The sequence below is a fragment of the Temnothorax nylanderi genome, unplaced genomic scaffold (genome assembly GCF_030848795.1).
Source record: "Temnothorax nylanderi isolate EJ_2023f unplaced genomic scaffold, tnyl_v1.0 TNYL_tig0262_pilon, whole genome shotgun sequence".
Classification (NCBI taxonomy): domain Eukaryota; kingdom Metazoa; phylum Arthropoda; class Insecta; order Hymenoptera; family Formicidae; genus Temnothorax; species Temnothorax nylanderi.
In genome coordinates this window covers 94,826-114,959 of record NW_027249324.1, presented here as the reverse complement: position 1 = coordinate 114,959, position 20,134 = coordinate 94,826, and the positions used below count along the sequence as shown (strand labels likewise).

The window sequence follows — 20,134 nt, the reverse complement described above, 5'->3', positions numbered from 1 at the left end:
TACGTTGAAACGATTGATAACTGTGCCATATAATTTGAGCAAAATAACCAAAATTTTACAACCGCGTAAATCGAGACGATCGAAAGCTCCATTCGATGAACCACCGATAACCTCTGCGCCGTCCGCAACAACCATACAACCTACAATGCTCGAATCACTCGCAAACGAGGATGTTTTCGAAACTACGGATGACTCGCTCGTGACGTCCGTTCGACAGCAGTTGCAAACATCTGAGGGTCGAGAAACGTTGCGAGATCACTTGGGTCCATTGAGCAAAAAGTACGTCGGGGCTGTTCTGAGCGACGATAAAGAAAGTGGTATAGACACCGTGTACGGCGTTTATTTCAGTAGCGATGGAATGATGCTCGGTAATAAACGTTTTGACGTGGACAACGCGGATAACATAATTATCGACGGCGTACGATACGCCGGCACACCCGGTCTTTACGAGTTGATCTTTAAGAGAATTCTCGATGATGTCATCTACACGGAGGACGATATGCAACAGTACAAGAGCATAACGCAAACGCAATCATAATGCGCACGCTCGATTAAATAGCAACAGGGTATACAAATACAAACATATAATCGCACCGTTGATTTCGGGTAAAAAAGCTAGAAAAGGTATACCGCGTGCCATAACATTAAACAACAACAAGATCGACTATGTTCATTGGGACTATCCCAACGAGCTTGTAGATCGTCTCCGATTGCTCGAATCTTCGTGCCTAGCGGGTCACAACAGTCACGACAACGAGATCCTGTCGATTATCGAAGAACTTCACGAAGCTGGACTTATTATAAATTAAACCGCGCGTCGACGAGTCATTCAATCAACATTGAAATGCCGATTAACAAGTTTGGTATATCGCTCGGAAGAGGCGGTGTGGAACCGTACTATCAATGGAGCGGATTAGAGTCACCGCACAAGACTCTCGTATGGTCACGTAGCATAACGTAACGTGAGCCAACGCACAAGAAACGTATTGGTTACGGCCGTTACGGCGTTATACGTTTCTTGTGCGTTGATCTACGTTACGTTACCATGCGAGAGCTTGTGCGGAGGCTCTAACCGATACGGTTCTTGTGCGTTGACTAACGTTACGTTACGCTACGTGACCATACAAAAGTCTTGTGCGGTGGCTCTTACTCAGAAATTACGTGCGCGATAACGCTCTTTGCGCGATAACGCTACGTGCAGCTGAGCGTGCAAATTTTGAAAGATCGAAATCGAGGATGAAATTGAGAGAAAGATGGTCACATTCCAGAATAACGTGCAAATTACCCTAAACGAACTTCAAAAGATGATTCACGATGTAATTTTGCAAATCGTCGCGAATAGATAAAAACGTACATCTGATCTCTGCGTCATTCGCACGTTATGTTTAGTAAGAAGCATACAGCTGAGAAACGACGGCTGGTGGAGGAACTGCACGCTCCTGCGAGAACAAAATTTTCCGCGAAGACGCGTCATAGTGCACGGATACGATGACTTGTGGCAGGCGGATGTGGTCGAGATGCGTCCATACACGCGATTCAACAGAGGCTACCACTACATACTCACCGTTATCGACGTGCTGAGCAAGCACGCATGGGTCGTACCGCTCAAGGCCAAGAGCGGAAACGAGGTTACTACGGCGATTGCAAAAATAATTCGAGACGGCGAAAGATGTCCGAAAAATCTACAGACTTACAAGGGGACAGAATTTTACAACGCAAACATGCAAAAACTCTTGAAGAAACATAATATCAATCACTATTCGACTTATTCCGTAATGAAGGCCTCAGTCGTCGAGCGATTTAATCGCACGCTCAAGAACGACATGTGGAAAATGTTTACGCACAATGGAAATTACAAATGGATCGACTCGCTGCCGGGTCTCGTATCGGATTACAACACCCGAAAGGACCGAACTATCGACATGCGGCCCATCGATGTTACCCCCGCGATCGCCGACAAGCTCCTAACAACGGTGTACAGTCACGTAAAGATCGCTGCTCCCGCGCGATTTAAAGTGGGCGACTCGGTACGCGTGAGTAAATTCAAGACAATCTTCGAGAAAGGATACACGCCAAATTGGACCATGGAGGTGTTTAGAATCATCAAAGTGCAGAAAACTAATCTTGTGACGTAACTATTGGAAGATTCCTGCGGAAATCCATCGCCGGCGGCTTCTACGAATACGAGTTGCATCGCGTTGCTAATCCCGACGTGTATCTCGTTGAAAAAGTTTTGCGCAAAAGGGGGGATAAGGTTTAGTAAAGTGGCTGGGATTTGATAATTCACACAATTCATGGATACACAAGGATAATGTATTGTAAAAATTTATTACAATATAAAAACATATTATACATACAAATGAGTCATTTGTTTTCAAAATATCCAAATGTATTTACAATATATATTTACAATATATATATTTACAATAGTATTGTATAATGCCCCCATGGCAGCGTCTCGGTAGAATCGGGTATAATGTATCGCTTATCATCGTACGGACTTAGAGCAATTTTTGTTTCGGACACGGTGTACACCTCGTGTAGTTTGGACCTTATGGAAGCCTGCTGTCGCGTTATTTCAATTTCGTCTCGCAGACACCGCGTATAATCGTCGAACGATATATATTGCAATTTTTTGATGTTTTAGCAGTTCGCTTTTCCATTTCACTTTTGGTCCATTCTATCTCGCTGATCATTTTTATAAATCGAGAATCGTGATTTTTTCCGTTTGATAAATTTTTATTAGCTGTCAGAAATTGCTCTTTAGAGTTCAATTTTATCTATAGGGTAGACCGGGGCACGTTGTCACACGGGGCACGTTGTCACATCGGCTTTATTTAAAAAACTAATAATCAGAGGACTACACCCGTTATTCCCAAAACGTGTTAGTGTATGCCCATCTTTGGTATGTTTACAGTGTTGAGATTGCTCCAGCTGTGTTGACGTAAAATCAACTTGAAAGTTTTTTGCGACCGTAAGTAAAATTTTATTGTCTAATATTCAACGTACTGCACATGAAGCTTATGTTTTTTCAGAATAGACCTTTATATTATCTTAAAGTATGTACTTTTACCTACCGCGTGCAATACCTAACCTTATGAATATCTCAAACGTGTCGACCATGAGGCTGTTTGGAGTAAAAAAATGCCCTCGGGGCACGTTGTCACATACAATTTTGATATCACTCTAACCCTCTATTGTGTTTAGCTTGCTCTTCTTTACCGACTTCTTTATCGATTGGATTTATTATCTCTAGGGTCGTTACTCATCGATATTTCGTTATGTTCGCCAGCGCGCCTATAAAATGTGTATCAATAAGTTGCGCATTCGAGTGGAATTCTTGTATTTAGATTAAGACGAAAATTTTGTACTTTTTTGAATTAAAATAAATGTTTCTGTGAAGGATTTTACTTTTTTACATTGCAGCGCACTATAATATATTGATATTTACGTTGAATACAGTTTGGATAACATTTTGCATGCAATTACATTTGATGTGACAACGTGCCCCGTGACCGGGGTACGTTGTCACAAGCGACCTGTCGTTATTTATTGTTATGTAACAACTGTAGAGTAACAATCACACAAAATTCGATACTGTCCAATTGAAGCTGAGGGTTCACTCGAAATTTTGGCATATCAAAGTACTCTCAAATATTAAATGTAAAAAATACAAAAAATATTGAACAAAATGTGTGACAACGTGCCCCGGTCTACCCTAAGAATAGAAACAAGACTTATAAGAATAACATTGTGTGTGTGTGTGTGTGTGTGTGTGTGTGTGTGTGTGTGTGTGTGTGTGTGTGTGTGTGTGTGTGTCTTATTCCTCCATTTCCTGATTCATATGTATATAGCAAATCTGTGTAACATACCTTATTCGGTGGATGTGAGTACAAAGGATCTGATTCAGCAAAGGCATTTGGACGATAGTCATCATTGACTCCGTCATCCGTGTTTGAAGGTCCTTGCTGCACTTCTGACACATCTTGTGTTGCAACAATTGAAATGAGACAATTACTTGGCGGGGTGCTTTCAATTATCTCGACGTTATTTTCAAAAGGTGATAGCATCTGAAACAAATGTAAAAATCTCAAGGAAATAAAAATGAGAAAGATTCCTTATAATAAGGAGGTAATTCTCCAAATAATCCTAAATAATGAGAAAATAGTTGTTTTCTAAAAAAAAGTATAATACTAACCATGCCTTGGTCTATGTCTAGTGGATTACTATGTGTAATGTTCTTCACTGTATCTGTAGACAAAGAGGAAATCTCTTTTCTCGAGCTGTTTATTTGTACCTGAAGCTCGAAATTGAGATCAGATAAAAGTTTAATTTTTGTTATTAATTCCTCATTTTGCTGTTGAACATCGTTATATTTTTTCTTCCAATGCTCCTCACTTTGCAATGCATCTTTTTTTTAATACTTCTATAATTTGCATATAATCCATATTTCTTTCATGTAGTTTCGTAACTTCTTCTTTTAACGCTTTGTGTACTTCAGATGAAACATATTCTTCTTCCTCGTCATCATCACTGTAGCTATTACTAGCTTCAGTAATGTCAGTTTTAGCCGTCTTTTTATCCTTGCTTGAATCAGTTCCTATTTCCTTAGCAATAAGTGTGCTTGAACTTTCATTGTTACAAGTTTCTATGCGCTGAGAATTACAGTTATTACTAGTATTGGGTACGATAGCTGTTAGATTATTATCAATACCACATTTCTGCAATAGTGCATCAACATTCCTCTGCTTTATACACTTCAATTCTTGCTTTGTAGAAACTCCCTTTACCTGTTACAAACAATCTCATTATTATATATATTACAGAAAGAATTTATAGGAGGCTTTTGTAAAGAATAATATAAAGAATTTATAGAAATTATATTACATTCTCTGTGTGTGAAATGACGATCTCCAAAGATGAAGCACACGTATTTGAAGTTGCTCTAACTCTTTCTGCTTTTAAAGATTTGTATAATTCATCCTGGGAGTCTTTAGATAGAATTAGTACATGAAACAATAACATATAGTTTTAATATATATATATATATATATATATATATATGTATATATATATATATGTATATATATATATATATATATTGTCACGCCTTTTTCACGCTCGAGGCGCACGACGGATCAAAAGGGTTAGGGAGAGAAGGATGGTGGGCCTCTCCGACGACTCCTCGCACAGTCCGGCAATTCGACATGAAATTGTAATGTTGGGCGCCAGACGCGTGGACACGCGTCCACTAAGTACGCTAAGATCGCGAACACCCGAAAAACGCAAAACGCAATGAATCCGGTGTGCGAGAGATCGGCCAGCTCGACCTTGCAGCCGCATGCTTCCCAGTCGCAACCCCTCCATAAGGGGTACCCCGAGGGTTCCTCCGAAGGGAAGAAGTCGGCGGCAGCAACGACGGGACGACCAGTCGGAGGACTTCCAGAGTCCATCATCCGCGGAGGACGCACAATGCGACGAGGGGAAGGCCCTCCTTTAGATTATAAGTTGCGTGAAGCGTTCCGAGGACGGAAACCCATTATAAAAAATAAAGTTTCTTTTAGTTTACCATGATCCGTCCGGCGCAATAAGATAGAGGTTAGACGTAAGTTGCGCGACAATGATCGCTGAGCTGCGGCTCATTTAGTCCGTAAGGTATATTCAGTTTCATGACGATCCACAGAAAGTTTATTTTCGTTTGGCACGAAAGTGCTCGGCTCGGACGTAAAACATTGTTTTATTTATGGCGCGTGGATCGCAAGGCAGCGCAGGATAGAAGGCACCGAGCCGCACACAATCTTCGATCCGGAAAAATACGGATGTGACCTCGCGACATAACGCGAAGTCGAACGAGTCCCAAAAGACGAGATTCGGGCCCGCGGTCAGCGGCCGCCCCATTGGGCGATCTAAGGGGCAAGGTAACCACCGGTGCCACGTCAGGGCATTGCGAGAGGCGGGCACAGCCAAACCGCGTCGCGATTCGATCACCGGGAGGCGAAATACGGAACCGCGGTCAATAGCCGTCCGATCGAGCGGACTAAGGGGCTAAGTAACCAACGGTGCCACGTCAGGGCATCGCGAGAGGCAGGCACAGCCGAACCGCGTCGCGATCCGATCACCGGGAGGCGAAATAGCGGGACAGGCGTCTTCTCCGAGAAAAAGCCGGCGGTGCCGCATCAGGGAGACCTGGTACACCCGAGGGACCAGGCGCCGTCGTGATCCGAACACCCGGACGCGAGTTACGGGGACACGGTCCGCGAAAACGATACCCAAACACCGGCTACGGGAACCGAGGCCGGAATACGGTCAGGGAGGGTCGTGGAAGCGGGCACCGAGGGTCGCCGTCAACGGCGGACACCGCGTAGTGCACCTGGACATCTTCGTCGAGAAGTCGGTCCGGGTGCCCGTATAGAGACGTCATAGGGGTCGTGCGCATAGGTCGGCGCCAATGAAATGTGAATATTGTAAGTAGTGGAAAACCACTACCCGGGAGGCGATAAAGTATGTTATCCTTAAGGGCATGTAAGTGGAATTTTCCACCGCGAACATCTGGCGCGCCCGGAACTGGTAAACACCACATGTTACTGCGTAGTAACGCGCATTCCTCAAAGAGAAAGCGGCCGTGGCGCGATGGAAGGGGAAAATCCCTTAGGTGGGGAGCCGGAGAGCGGAATATTCCTCGAGGCAGTCTCTCGTGGGCGCTCGTAAAGGTAACATCTCTCTCGCGCGTATATCTCGGTGTGTCGTGGAAAGTTCGCGATCGTCTACCGGATTACGATAATTAGTTTACCACAGCGTCCGAAACCAACGGGAACGCCCGCGAAACGCGTTAATTGTCGCCGATACAAAAGGCGAACGGTCCGAGTGAACCGAAAAGTGAAACTTCGCACTTTGCGAGACGTGCGACCGCCATCTTGCGCGGATATTGTAACAGCGAAAACCTGTTTGTGTAAAACGAAGATTATGAATAAATGGAAACTACATTTGTGAAAAGAAAAGAGTTAACGATTACTTACCTGATACTTACCTGCACGGGTGTCAGCCATCTTCTATAATCGTTGACCTGGGTCGGAGTTTATCATCGGTGCTACATCAGTGGACATCGGGGATGAGGCACCAGCGGCGAAATCCCGAAAAATTATAGTAACAATTAAGTTGATTTACCACGGTACTTATACTTGCCTCGGGGGAGTGGCGGTCAGCCATCTTGTGTACGCGGGGATCCTGGTCGGCAATCAACAGCGGTGATCGATGGGCCGGCGACACAGATGAGGCACCCATTCCAAAAACCTGAAAATAATAACGATTAATTAAGTTAATTTACCACGGTACTTGTACTTACCTCGGGGGAGCGGTGGTCAGCCATCTTGTGTATGCGGGGGTCCTGACGGGCGTTCAACAGCGATGATCCATGGGCCGGCGACACGGATGAGGCACCCGTTCTGAAAACCTGAAAATAATAAATATTAATTAACTTAATTTACCACGGTGTCGGGACTTAGCCTGGTGGCAGGCCATCTCGATATCACGTATACCGAGGCTGGTGATGAGCGTTGATGATCCGAGAGGAGACGATGGAGAATGGGCACCCCGGTCGAGAATCTGAAAAGGGGATTGTTTAAACAAATTAGTTGACCATACACTCATAAATACTTACCTTTTCGGTGGATTGAGGACAAACCGAGTGGCGACCGATGACTTAGAGGGCATAAAAGAGCGTTCCGTGACCCAATGTTATACCGTTCGGTTACAACCTAACGGTTATGGGCGGGGTTGATGAAGGGCAGCGCAAGATTCGGCGGGGTGACGCCTAAATCACACACTCACACATTTAATGAAAATTAAGAACAAGGTTTATTGTAAATGATAGAGTAAATGATAAACAAAAAAATTAAGAGCACGATTAAATCGCGGAACTCAGAAACAAAACGGACTAAATCAGACATTAGATGATATTACCAAGGTTGAGTTAACAAGATTAGATAGAGATAAATTTCGAACTTGTATTAAACACAGTAGAACAGAACCCAAGGCGCAATAATAATCTAGAGTAATTAACGCGAATTATACTGTACAGCGCCACGCTCGGCGCGCAAGAATGCAATTGTCCTCGCGAAAGGATTCTGTCGCCAATGGATCCTAAACCTAACGCGAATGATCGCACGGCCCTTACTACGGGGTACAATATTCGTGAGAATCTCACGTCGACGCAATATCTAACGCCAGAACGCTAGGCGTAACGTGAAACATCGCACGCGATTACACGGACTAGACGAGGACACGAAACACTAGATCTGACGCAAACGGAAAGGATAACATTCAAACGCAAAATGATAATTCACGCAGGTGATAGTCTAACGCCATTAGGCATCCCACGCGAGTGATATCCTAACGCAACTAGTAACGCGAATCATATCCTAACGCAAGAAACCACCGAACGCGAGTAATAACCCAACGCGAGTAATAATTCTACGCGAGTAACATCCGAACGCAATTATTCTAACGTGAGAAGCAACCGAACGCGAATAGGATTCTAACGCAAACAATATCCTAAAGCAAGTACCATCTGAACGCAATTATTCTAACGCGAGAAACAATCGAACGCGAATAATATTCTAACGCGAATAATAGTTCGACGCGAATAATATCGGAACGCAATTAAATATCGAACCGGGGCATCACGGTAATGGCGCGCGAAACCTTAGTCTCCGCGGCACGCATTCCGACGCCCCAAAGCACGCGGTCGCGAACACGGAAGTCGCGAGAAAGGGCGTATTCGCGATATTGAAACTCTTCGTGGACGCACCCACCGCGATCTCCAAGGGCTTGCGGTCGTCGGCCGCGATCCCGTGGCCACGAGACTATTCCGGTGCCCCTCGCTTTCGCTGTCGATCGCTAAATCAACGCCTTGTCGGCGAATAACGCTAATTACCAAAATTATTCCCGAGCGAGAGCGCGACCCGGCGGGCGGTGTCGTGGCTTTACATGCACGCGAAATTACCCGAGGCAACCTCACCGGAACTCTGCTTCCTCTCGTGGTTCCTCGCCGTCGTCAGGGAATGACCTCGCTCGGCCGCTGGACGATATCGCGATTTTATTGAGATCCGATAAGCGACGCGTCGACTTCCGAGGACGATCCAAGAGTGAGCATCGAAATTCGCTCGATGGCGGAATCGATAGCGCGCCCCACCCCGGGCGTACGCGGTCCCTCGACGCTATAGCGCGGGCCAATTAGGGGTGAGCTCGCAGGCTCGCGACGTATCCTTGTGCAGGGCCGTCAATCACGGCTCCCGCAGGGCGCTTAATGGTCCCTCGCTCGCGCGGCGATATCGCCGGGATTTTTCCCGGCAGCGGACTGGACGCTAATGTCTCCGTGCTCCTCCGTCTCGGTCCGGGAATGGGGGCCCTCCATCCCGGAGTCCGGTCTGCAGGGGAGGAGAGCAGGTGACTCTCATTCTGCCCTGGTGCCGGGGTCCTGCTTCTACGGGTCCGCCCGCCGCTGTGTCATGCGCCGCGCGCGTGTCCTCCTGCGCTCCCTTGTGTTTGCCGGCCCGCGAGCCTCGCCGCTTTCGTCCGCTTTCGTCGATCGATCTCTCGGCTCGATTCTCCCGGCTTGTTCCATTTCTCGTGGTTCCTCGCATTTCCTCGGAGAAAATCCGTGTCTCGTCTCGGTAAGAAAAGGGATCAGAACATGCAAACGCGCTTAATTATGCCCCTGGAGATCTCGCATCGACTCTTTTAATTAGGGAGCTGACTGCCATTTCGGTATATGATTTGCTCACGTTTCATATCGATAGCGATTAAAGTTCAGATCAATACGAATCGATTTGGTCCAGTCAATTAAGATCCTACGTCGCTGCGTTTTTGCGTTACAGCGCTTCAAATTTGTAAAAAAAAAGGGTACTAAATCATTTGCTCATGTCTGCCTCTGGGGCTGATGGTCAAAATCATCCTGAAAACGAAGAAAATCCATGAGGCAGACATCCAGGGCTCTGCATTATCACGGGACGTAGTTGTAAAAATGTAAAAAAAAAGCTCTACTAAGTCATTTGCTCATGGTTCTAGTTGCGTCCATTCGATTCATTATGACTCCCTGAATACGAAAATTAGGCAGACATTTTGCTCACTGATTTTGAGCTGTACAATTTTTTGAAATTCATGCTGGAATCAAGGGAAAGCGGGTATTACGGCTGATTATTGTTATTATTAATAGTTTTACTATTATTATTTTGTTTAGTAATTTTTATTAACTCAACCCAACAGGTAATGAAAAAGTAAAAAAAAGCAAATAAATTTAAAAACCGTCGAGTTTTTCAAAAAAATATTCAAATGGTCTGCCTTTGGAATATCAGAGGCCTGGATGTCTGCCTCATCGATTTTCTTCGTTTTTATAAGAAATCTAAACATCAGTCGAAGAAGCAGACATGAGCACATGATATAGCACACCTTTTTTTTAAACATTTTTGAAGCGCTGTCAATTGACAACGCAGAGGCAACATGCTGGCAGACCATTTTTCTGTGGTCCTTCACATTGTCTTTAATCGAACAATTCAGGTCTGCCAAGTGTGCACTTCATATACACTTTTTTAAATCATAAAAAAATCTTGAAAAATTGATCACTACAAAAGTCAGAGCCCTGGATGTCTACCTCTTCGATTTTCTTCGTTTTCAGAAGAATTCTGAACATCAGCCTCAGAGGCAGACATGAGCAAATTATATAGTACCCCCTTTTTTTTTAACAAATTCGAAGCGCTGTCAATTGACAACGCAGCGCTACCATGGTGGCAGACGCGGTCCTTAATGTTTCTTATGGTACAATTATCGCTATTAATAATGTCTGCCACATGAGCAAATCATATAGAAATTTTGGCAGCCAGCTCCCTAACTATTTGGACCGTCCTCGGGCGCGAAACCCGCGCCTTGTGACGGCGGCGGGGCGCTGCCACGATGCAGCGAAACTGCAACGTCACAACATATATATGTATATATATATATATATATATATACATACATACATACACGCAGAAAATTTTTCTCGAATATATAAGTATACACGAACAAAGTAAATACCATACTAATCTTGCACGGCTAGGATATAGTCATAATATGCAAAAGATTTCAAGAAAGTATAGGAAATTTTTGAGAGCAAAGAATAAAACTATACGCAGAAGTAAATATTTCCATCAAGTATGGGACTTTAGAGCGCGTTTTACTACATGTAGAATGCACGTACAGAAAATCCGATTATAATATATTTTATCCCGAATATGGCTGATGGACAAAAAACGAGACGTCTGTTGCAGTCATGGTAAAAACATAAGTTGCCGTTATAGGCTGTGGCGGTCAGCTGTCCGCCACGAGCGAACTTGAGAACGCTGTAGAAACCCTGCCGAGCTGCCCTAGATATAGGGGTCGATGTTGAATCTTAATCACGCGAGAATATACCGGCGATGCGCCGCGTAGCGGGCGCGAGCCGAACCCTCTCGCCGCGCAAGCCGAACCCTCTCGCCGCACGAGCCCGCGTTGCCGCTCGCGCCGCGCGCCTTCCGTCGTCCACGATCGTGTTTACTATCGCATTTCTATGAAGAACATAGACTATTGCCAGATACGCAACGAATATTTCTATGCAGTTCACATTAGGTACCACCCTAGATTATAATTTTCCTATACTGTCTTAAGAAACAACACGCAATCCAAGACATCTGTAAAGTTGGCAATTCAAGCTACAACGTCGAATATACACATATTAGTATGGGACTTTTTTTACTTTTCTCATATTTCCTTGTTAGTATGGCAAACTTATTTACCTTTAGGTTACAAGATGTATCTGATCAGACTATTACTTTTCTATTGTCATATATTAATTTCCGGTTGAATACGCGTATATCCTACCGGTGCCGAGCAAATCTAGTAAATTTTATTATGAGTATTCTACATTATTCGAGAAAAATTTTCTGCGTGTATATATACATAGGAGAGACCGGGGCTAAAAAGTCTACGGGGTAAATATGTCTAATCAAATATCTCGGAACCTGTATATTGTGCGAACTCGCTATTAACATTGTAAACGCTGCTTATGGTACCCATGTGACCCCAACGGAGTTTCGGCAGGTTACTTGCCGTGTTATGATTTTTACGGAGGCAAACGTGTTTTCGTGGTGAAAAGTGAAATTTTCTGCGCGTGGAAATTTTGTAATATCTGCAATAATATTTGCTCTCCAAATCTCGAGGTACGTGATTATAAATGCATGCTGATTATAAAGAGTAATGCATGCTGAACACGAATCCAGTGTAGATATCTAATATTTCATGGGCGATCAAACCTGAAACTGATTTATCCCGGGGGGTAGATTGTTTAACCTACCTTAACATTTTTGAGATTTCAATTTTTCCACCGTTGTCGTTTTTGCTCTATACCGGTTAAACAAAGCGACGTAGATAAAAATTTCCTAAATAAATTTAGTAGCTAAAGGTTCACTCTTTACAGTGGTATACCACGTTTAACTAAAATTATTTATTTTGTTGTTAAAAATCGGCACCGAAAAAAAACAGACTGTTTAGCCCCGGTCTCCCCTACATATAATTAAACAGCAGTATATACACTGAAAAAAAGATTAGTAACACCAAGTAGAATCGAGTTAACTAAAACTAAATTTCGGGGTTGCATATGGCCAACTAAGTTACTCCGTTATTTGAACTAAATTTTTTTATTCCTTCAACTTGTTTTTTGTATGAAAGCAACTGAAAGTAAAGTTTAATCAGCTAGTTATGAAGGTGACTCACTGCATTGTTGTGGTGTTAAAGGAACGTACTTATTTAGTCAAACATAGTAGCATTTATTGGCAGAATGAAGTAACATATACAGTACAAGGGAGTAGTAATAAGTAATTGTTTCAACTATTCCGCAAAGTAACTACAACCCTGTAAAGTTATAGAATGTATGAAGGATAGAGCATATTTTACTTTTTTCTTGGGTTGAATTGGTAAAGTGTAGTGTTGCGTAGAATAATATCATATGTCCTTCAGCCTTTTCTATAGGTTGCGCGAATTCGTATTAACCGTTGATTGAAAGAATGGGAACGTTAATCTACCTCATTCTCCAAACAAAAATAACTCCATTTACTTTGCGATTGAATCAATTTTTATGCTATTTCAACTATTCCGTTAAGTTACACTAATACTACCAAAGTTTTCATTTAAAATAATTGTACAGCTAAGTCTATTTGCTTTTAAATAAAATTAACAAAGAGAGTGATGGAATAGTCCAGTATTACAAATATTGTAATCCAATGTGCGGTTAATATCACAATATATAGGGGAGACCGGGGCCTAACCGTCGCCGGGGTTGAACCGTCAAATCAAATATCTCGGAACCTGTATATTGTGCGAACTCGCTATTAACATTGTAAACGCTGCTTATGGTACCCATGTGACCAACGGAGTTTCGGCAGGTTACCTGCCGTGTTATGATTTTTACGAGGGCAAACGTGTTTTCGGAAGGTGAAAGTTACATTTTCTGCGCGTGGAAATTTTGTAATATCTGCAATAATATTTGCTCTCCAAATCTCGAGGTACGTGATTATAAAGAGTAATGCATGCTGAACACGAATCCAGTGTAGTTTTTTCATTATCGTTGATGTCTAATATTTCGTGGGCGATCAAACCTGAAACTTGTGTTTGGGGTTAATCCGTCAGTAAGCAGTCCGGGTGCATTTTCAAGGCATTCTCGGGCATTTCCAGGCTCACTGCATATGGAATATGGATGAGACGGGAATTACAACCGTTCAGACACCGAATAGAGTCATCGGACGTCGAGGAGTGAAACAAGTCGGGCGAGTGATTTCTGCGGAAAGAGGAACCCTCGTAACTATTTTTTAATAATGTTTCGCATAAAAATTTTGAATAAATTTTTATATTTTTCTCTTAAAAAACAATTATTAAGATGTATCCTATCATTTTTCAGGATTAGATGTACGTATATGTATTGAAAATGCAGTGTGACGGTTAAACCCCGGCATTTTTGAGATTTCAATTTTTCCACCGTTGTCGTTTTTGCTCTATACCGGTTAAACAAAGCGACGTAGATAAAAATTTTCTATATAAATTTTGTAGCTAAAGGTTCACTCTTTACAGTGGTATACCACATTTAACTAAAATTATTTATTTTCTTGTTAAAAATTGGCACCGAAAAAAAACTGACGGTTAGGCCCCGGTCTCCCCTACTTTGCTTCTCTTAATAAAGAGAGTTTAATACAATTTATACGCTTTCAAAAACTTTAATATTTTGCAAAACATGTTAACTGTATTAAGAGAACTTTATACATAGCCCACACACAAGTATATTATGATATTAATCTTATTCTCGATTGAAATACTTGTAATATTGGTCCACTCCATCACTCACTCTCTTCGTTAATTTTAAAAAGCTAATAGATTTAACTGTACAATTATTCGAATTAATAACTTTGGAATTTATTATTACGTAATAAAATAGTTTACATAGAACATTAAAATTGATTCAGTCGCTAAGCAATTGGAGTCTTTTTTCTGTGGAGAATGAGGCAAACGCTTTTATGAAGCATGTTTTAAGAAATATTGTTTTAAAGTCAATAATGTGATAAATATGAAACTGTGATGGATAAGAAATATATAACATGCACATGTGTATAAAGATAGTATATTCTCCAAAGAAAAAGTATTATTGCAATACACAGTTAAACTTATTATTTAAAAATATTCGTACGTTTTTCATGTTATACATATTCGTACTATACGCATAAGTGTTTATAAATGTAGGATGTAACACAGCCTCTCTTGTACAGCCATCAGTATAAATAATTAAAATTGTGCGCGCGCATTGACATTTTGTTATAAAAGAACTTTTAAAATACTTATACTAAAAGTAAAACGATACAAAATTATTTAAAATACTTATATACTAAAAGTAAAATGGAACAAAACTATATTATCATAATAATATTTAACTTAACTACAAGTCGCACAGGTCAAATAAAAAATACTTAATACTTGACTTCTTGAATTAATATTGTTACGATAGCAACGACATATTGCTAATATCTAAGAATACGAATCAAAAAGTATTACATGTTAACAAGGAACGCAAGTTTCCCCATCAGGCAAAATATGTAGATGCAAAGGTTTATTATAATTTAAACTCTTAAAAGTATGAAGACACCATTCTGATGTATGTTCTATTGAAAATCCATGCACATGTCTAATGAAATTTTTAGTTTTCATATTCAAAAGAAGAAATGCAATATCACGCTTATCATTGCATAATATATATTTAATTTTTCCACACTGAACTAAATTATCTATTTTATCAGTAACTAAAAGCATGTCTACTTTATAACTAGTTCCGTTAATTATTACAAATGAAAAAATGTGTTTATATTCATATAATTCGCCTTCGGTTACAAAAAAGATTTAAATAAGTCATAGTCCGGCAATTGCTGAATATGCTTTATTAATATATGCGGACCAAATTTTATTCGATCCTCAAATCCTTTTTTTGCTTGTAATCTTTGAGCGAACCTAATTTAATTTCTAATAGTTAAAGTGTAACAAATATTTTTACGTGACCGAGCAACGCGAGCATAATCTTTTAATTCTTTATGCTTAGCTTCGAAGCGCAAACAAGATATAGCATAAATAGGTCCACATTTTTCAATTACTGTAGGATAGTGTATGAGAAAATGAAACTTTGGTTTCATTGGAAAAGGAAACTTCAAAGGTTCGTTAAAAATTTTCATATATAAACTATGATGTTTCAAAATTAGTGATCTTAGTAATTCTATTGTATCTTTTGTAATGCAAGTCTTCAAAAGTATGCAGTGAATTTCTCGCAAAGTTAAATACAAATCCCATGTTTGATTATTTTGAGGTATCAAATCACCTATCATAAACCCGAGATTTTCAAGTAACATTTTTATTTCCGAAGCTAAACAAATGAAAACATCCTTCTTTAATGCTTCTTGAGTAAAAGGAAGCACACAATTGGATGATTCAATGCTTTTATAATCAAAAAATCGAATTCTGCAGTTAAGGTTTTCCAAAGAGAACAATTTATCAATATCTATGAGATTACGTAAGACTTTAATCATAACATAGCGACAAATTCCCTCTAAAACATCGTACATAACATCACAATACACGTTCTCAGTAATGTGAAAATTTGGGAAGTCATGAATAACTGTTTCACTTTTCAGTCCGTGGCTATTGTTTTGCACATCTTCTTGAAAATTTGATTTTGTTCTCAAGTATTGTATATCCTCAACTGTTGTTATTTCTAAAACTTGTTTGTCAAGACGATATAAATGACAGTAATAATTTGATCGAAAACTTTCATGAAAACCGAAAAACGTATGAATTCCGAGATTATCACCCGCAAATAGCGATAATGTAAAATATACTTGTCGAACACGTTGATTATTTTCAATGGAAATGCCTGTATCCTCTAAAAACTTTAATTCCTCAATTAATGGCGTTAAAATATTTCTTATCCCAAAAGTATTGCGGCGAGATGATTTATGCAGCTGAACAACAAAAATGTTTTCTATCATTGAAGAATATTGTGGTAGAATAGCAAGTATCTTACAATAAATTGCACCAATTTTATTAATACCTTTATGAAGACCGAGAGGATTGTTTATCTCAAAATCATCGTAAAAAAGCATAATTGGTATCACAAACTTTCCTGGAAATTTAGCTTTTGTTTTCGACCAGAGTTCAGCGTTTAAAAATGAAGTTATATTTTCTTCTGTCGAGTAATTATTCATATATTTTTCTATTATACTAAAAACATTCGGTAGTTCCAAAAATTGTAAGTGGAATAAGGTTTTCTGTTACATTTTTTACTTTTACTGTCATGGTATTGTGAGTTTTCTTAGGACATTCTTCTGCGCCTATTAGGAATTTAGTAGGTCGAATAAGGAAACCTGTCTTTTCTAAGTTTTTTTCTCTTTGATATTCCGTTTCCGTTTATGTAAGGGTTGACGGAAGTCATCCTAAGCCGCAAGGCAAGGATTAAATAAAATTATTATTATATATATATATATGTACATGTATATATTGTATATGTATATGTATATGTATATGTATATGTATATGTATATGTATATGTATATGTATATGTATATGTATATGTATATGTATATGTATATGTATATGTATATGTATATGTATATGTATATGTATATGTATATGTATATGTATATTGTTGCGCTCCGCAGTCACACAGACACTCGCGTTCGCGCCGCGCATTTCCGGTCTCGCGTAAAGAAAAGGACACTCTCTTACTTAAGAATTTAGGGTTTATTTGAGAAAATACAAAAGAGGATTCGAGAGCAGGACCGTGCGGTTCGAATCTCTGGTAAAATCTGACAGGCGAAGATTAATCAATAAATCAAAGAGTCCCGTTGTCAAGGGACGCGCTTCGGCTTGAAGCTTCTCCGGAGCCAAATTCAGCCCACAAACGGGTGTCCCCTAATGAAAAAGTAGTACTGGTTTTAATACTGGAAAAAGTATTGGTGAAAGTACTGGAGAGATAAGTACTCAAAGTACTACTAAATTCGACCATACTGACTTCATCAGTACTCCTTCCCAGTACTCATCCAATACTCATTCAGTACTCCCTTCAGTACTTCCTCTAGTGTACTCCCTCCAGTACTTTCTCCAGTACTCCCTCCAGTACTTTCTCCAGTATTCCCCCCAGTACTCCCCCCAGTACTCCCCCCAGTACTCCCTCCAGTACTCCCACCAGTACTCCCTCCAGTACTCTTTTAGTACTTATCGAATACGTGGGATACTAACGTGTGGTACAGGCGCAGTACTTGCGCAGTACTATCCAAGTAGAACAAAAAGTCAAGATGATATCAAAATAACGTCATATTGATAGTTTAGTGTGTTAATTTAGTATTTTATTAATTTAGTATTTCCAAGATACGTTACGAAAAAATAGTACTAGCAATCAGTACTCAGTACTGAGTGATCAGTACTCGTAGTATTGACAGTACCCAATCAGCAAAGAAATGTTTTTAAAAATATTTTTAAAAACATTTGGAAAACATTTTTGAAAACATTTTTAAAAATGTTAAAAATAATTGGTTAACAGACCTTTTTTTCATTGAAAAAACATTTATTTTAACATTTAAAAAAACATTTTTTTAATGTTTGAAAACGTTTATTTAAACGTTTAAGAAAAATGTTTTTTTAATGTTTAAAAAATGTTTATTTTAACGTTTAAAAAGACATTTTTTTAGTGTTTAAAAACGTTTATTTTAACGTTTAAGAAAGTGTTTTTTAATGTTAAAAAAACGTTTATTTTAACGTTTAAAAAGACATTTTTTTAATGTTTGAAAATGTTTATTTTAACGTTTAAAAAAATGTTTTTTTATGTTACAAAAACATCTATTTTAACGTGTTCTAAAATGTTTTTTTTAACGTTTAAAAAACGTTAATTTAAGATTTGAATAAATATTTCTTTCACATTTAAAAAGTTTGTTTTAAATATTTGAAAAACAACATCTTAAAAATTGTTTTCTTATATATTTATATTATTAGTTGTATAAAAATCTTAGTATTCGTATTAAAAGAACATTTTTCAAACGTAAGATGTTTTTCAAACATTTAAACAACCTTTCAAATGTGAAACAATTATTTTTTAAATCTAAAATAAACGTTTTATAAACGTTAAGAAACATTTTTTATTTATAAACTTAATTGTGTGCTCATTGATAGGCTTTAAAACAACAAAGTATTTTATTAAAATTGAAAAAATAAATGTTAAAATTTTATTTTTTTATTATTTTATTTGAATATATTTCTATACAAATATCTATATATTATTTATATATAGATATTTATATATATATTTTGTTTTCTTTTATATGTAATATATTTAGGGTAGACCGGGGCACGTTGTCACACATTTTTTCAATATTTTTTGTATTTTTTACATTCAATATTTGAGAGTACTGTGATATGCCAAAATTTCGAGTGAACCCTCAGCTTCAATTGGATCGAATTTTGTGTGATTGTTACTCTACAGTTGTTACATAACAATAAATAACGACAGGTCGCTTGTGACAACGTGCCCCGGTCACGGGGCACGTTGTCACATCAAATGTAATTGCATGCAAAATGTTATCCAAACTGTATTCAACGTAAATATCAATATATTATAGTGCGCTGCAATGTAAAAAAGTAAAATCCTTCACAGAAACATTTATTTTATTTCAAAAAAGTACAAAAAGCACGAAGTTTTCGTCTTAATCTAAATACAAGAATTCCACTCGAATGCGCAACTTATTGATCGTTAACAGCAAGACGAATTACTTCTAGATCGACTACTGCGGCTCTCGCAGTTTTCCGTTTGTAGGAGCGCACCATATCCCAATTGCACCTATGACATTAAAATTCGTGACAACGTGCCCCGAGGGCATTTTTTTACTCCAAACAGCCTCATGACCGACACGTTTGAGATATTCATAAGGTTAGGTATTGCACGCGGTAGGTAAAAGTACATACTTTAAGATAATATAAAGGTCTATTCTGAAAAAACATAAGCTTCATGTCCAGTACGTTGAATGTTAGACAATAAAATTTTACTTACGGTCGCAAAAAACTTTCAAGTTGATTTTACGTCAACACGGCTGGAGCAATCTCAACACTGTAAACACACCAAAGATGGGCATACACTAACACGTTTTGGGAATGACGGGTGCTGCCCTCTGGTTATTAGTTTTTTAAATAAAGCCGATGTGACAACGTGTCCCGTGTGACAACGTGCCACGGTCTACCCTATCTTTATATATTTGTCACGCGTCACCTTTTACTCTCCGAAATCCCATGTAGATAAACCCGAAAATGTTAACCTTACGTAAATGAACAAGAGCTGGACAGTATATCCCATATAAAATATCTTTATGGGAGATTTTTTTCCTCATCGTTCTTTTGGTTCTCATTGTTCTCATCACTATTCTCGCAGTTTTCAGAGTTATCATCGTTGTCATCTGAATGAGCCTCGTTATTGTTGCCGGTGTGTCTGTTAATGTTAAATATATCTCTATAATTATCGTTATTCTCGAAATCAAAGTGTTCAGAATACTCAAAA

The 20,134-nt window shown here is 39.3% G+C and overlaps 1 protein-coding gene and 1 pseudogene across 5 annotated transcripts in view; both read right to left on the bottom strand.

Annotated features, from left to right (window-relative positions):
* LOC139780094 (uncharacterized) overlaps window positions 1-4,664 on the bottom strand; it is a 32,139-nt pseudogene extending 27,475 nt beyond the window's left edge.
* A 299-nt stretch (window positions 4,665-4,963) lies between these two features.
* The window catches only part of LOC139780095 (uncharacterized), a 44,342-nt gene continuing 29,171 nt past the window's right edge, over window positions 4,964-20,134 (bottom strand). Inside the window, exon 6 of one of the 5 annotated variants that reach the window (XM_071718605.1) lies at window positions 4,964-4,991. In XM_071718605.1, coding sequence (XP_071574706.1) covers window positions 4,979-4,991 — 13 coding nt within the window. In that variant the 3' untranslated portion in view covers window positions 4,964-4,978. Of the gene's footprint in view, window positions 4,992-12,021; window positions 13,844-14,661; window positions 17,028-17,315; window positions 17,506-19,929; window positions 20,066-20,134 lie in introns of those variants that run through there. The other 4 variants (XM_071718600.1, XM_071718602.1, XM_071718603.1 and 1 more) reach the window with 4 other exon arrangements.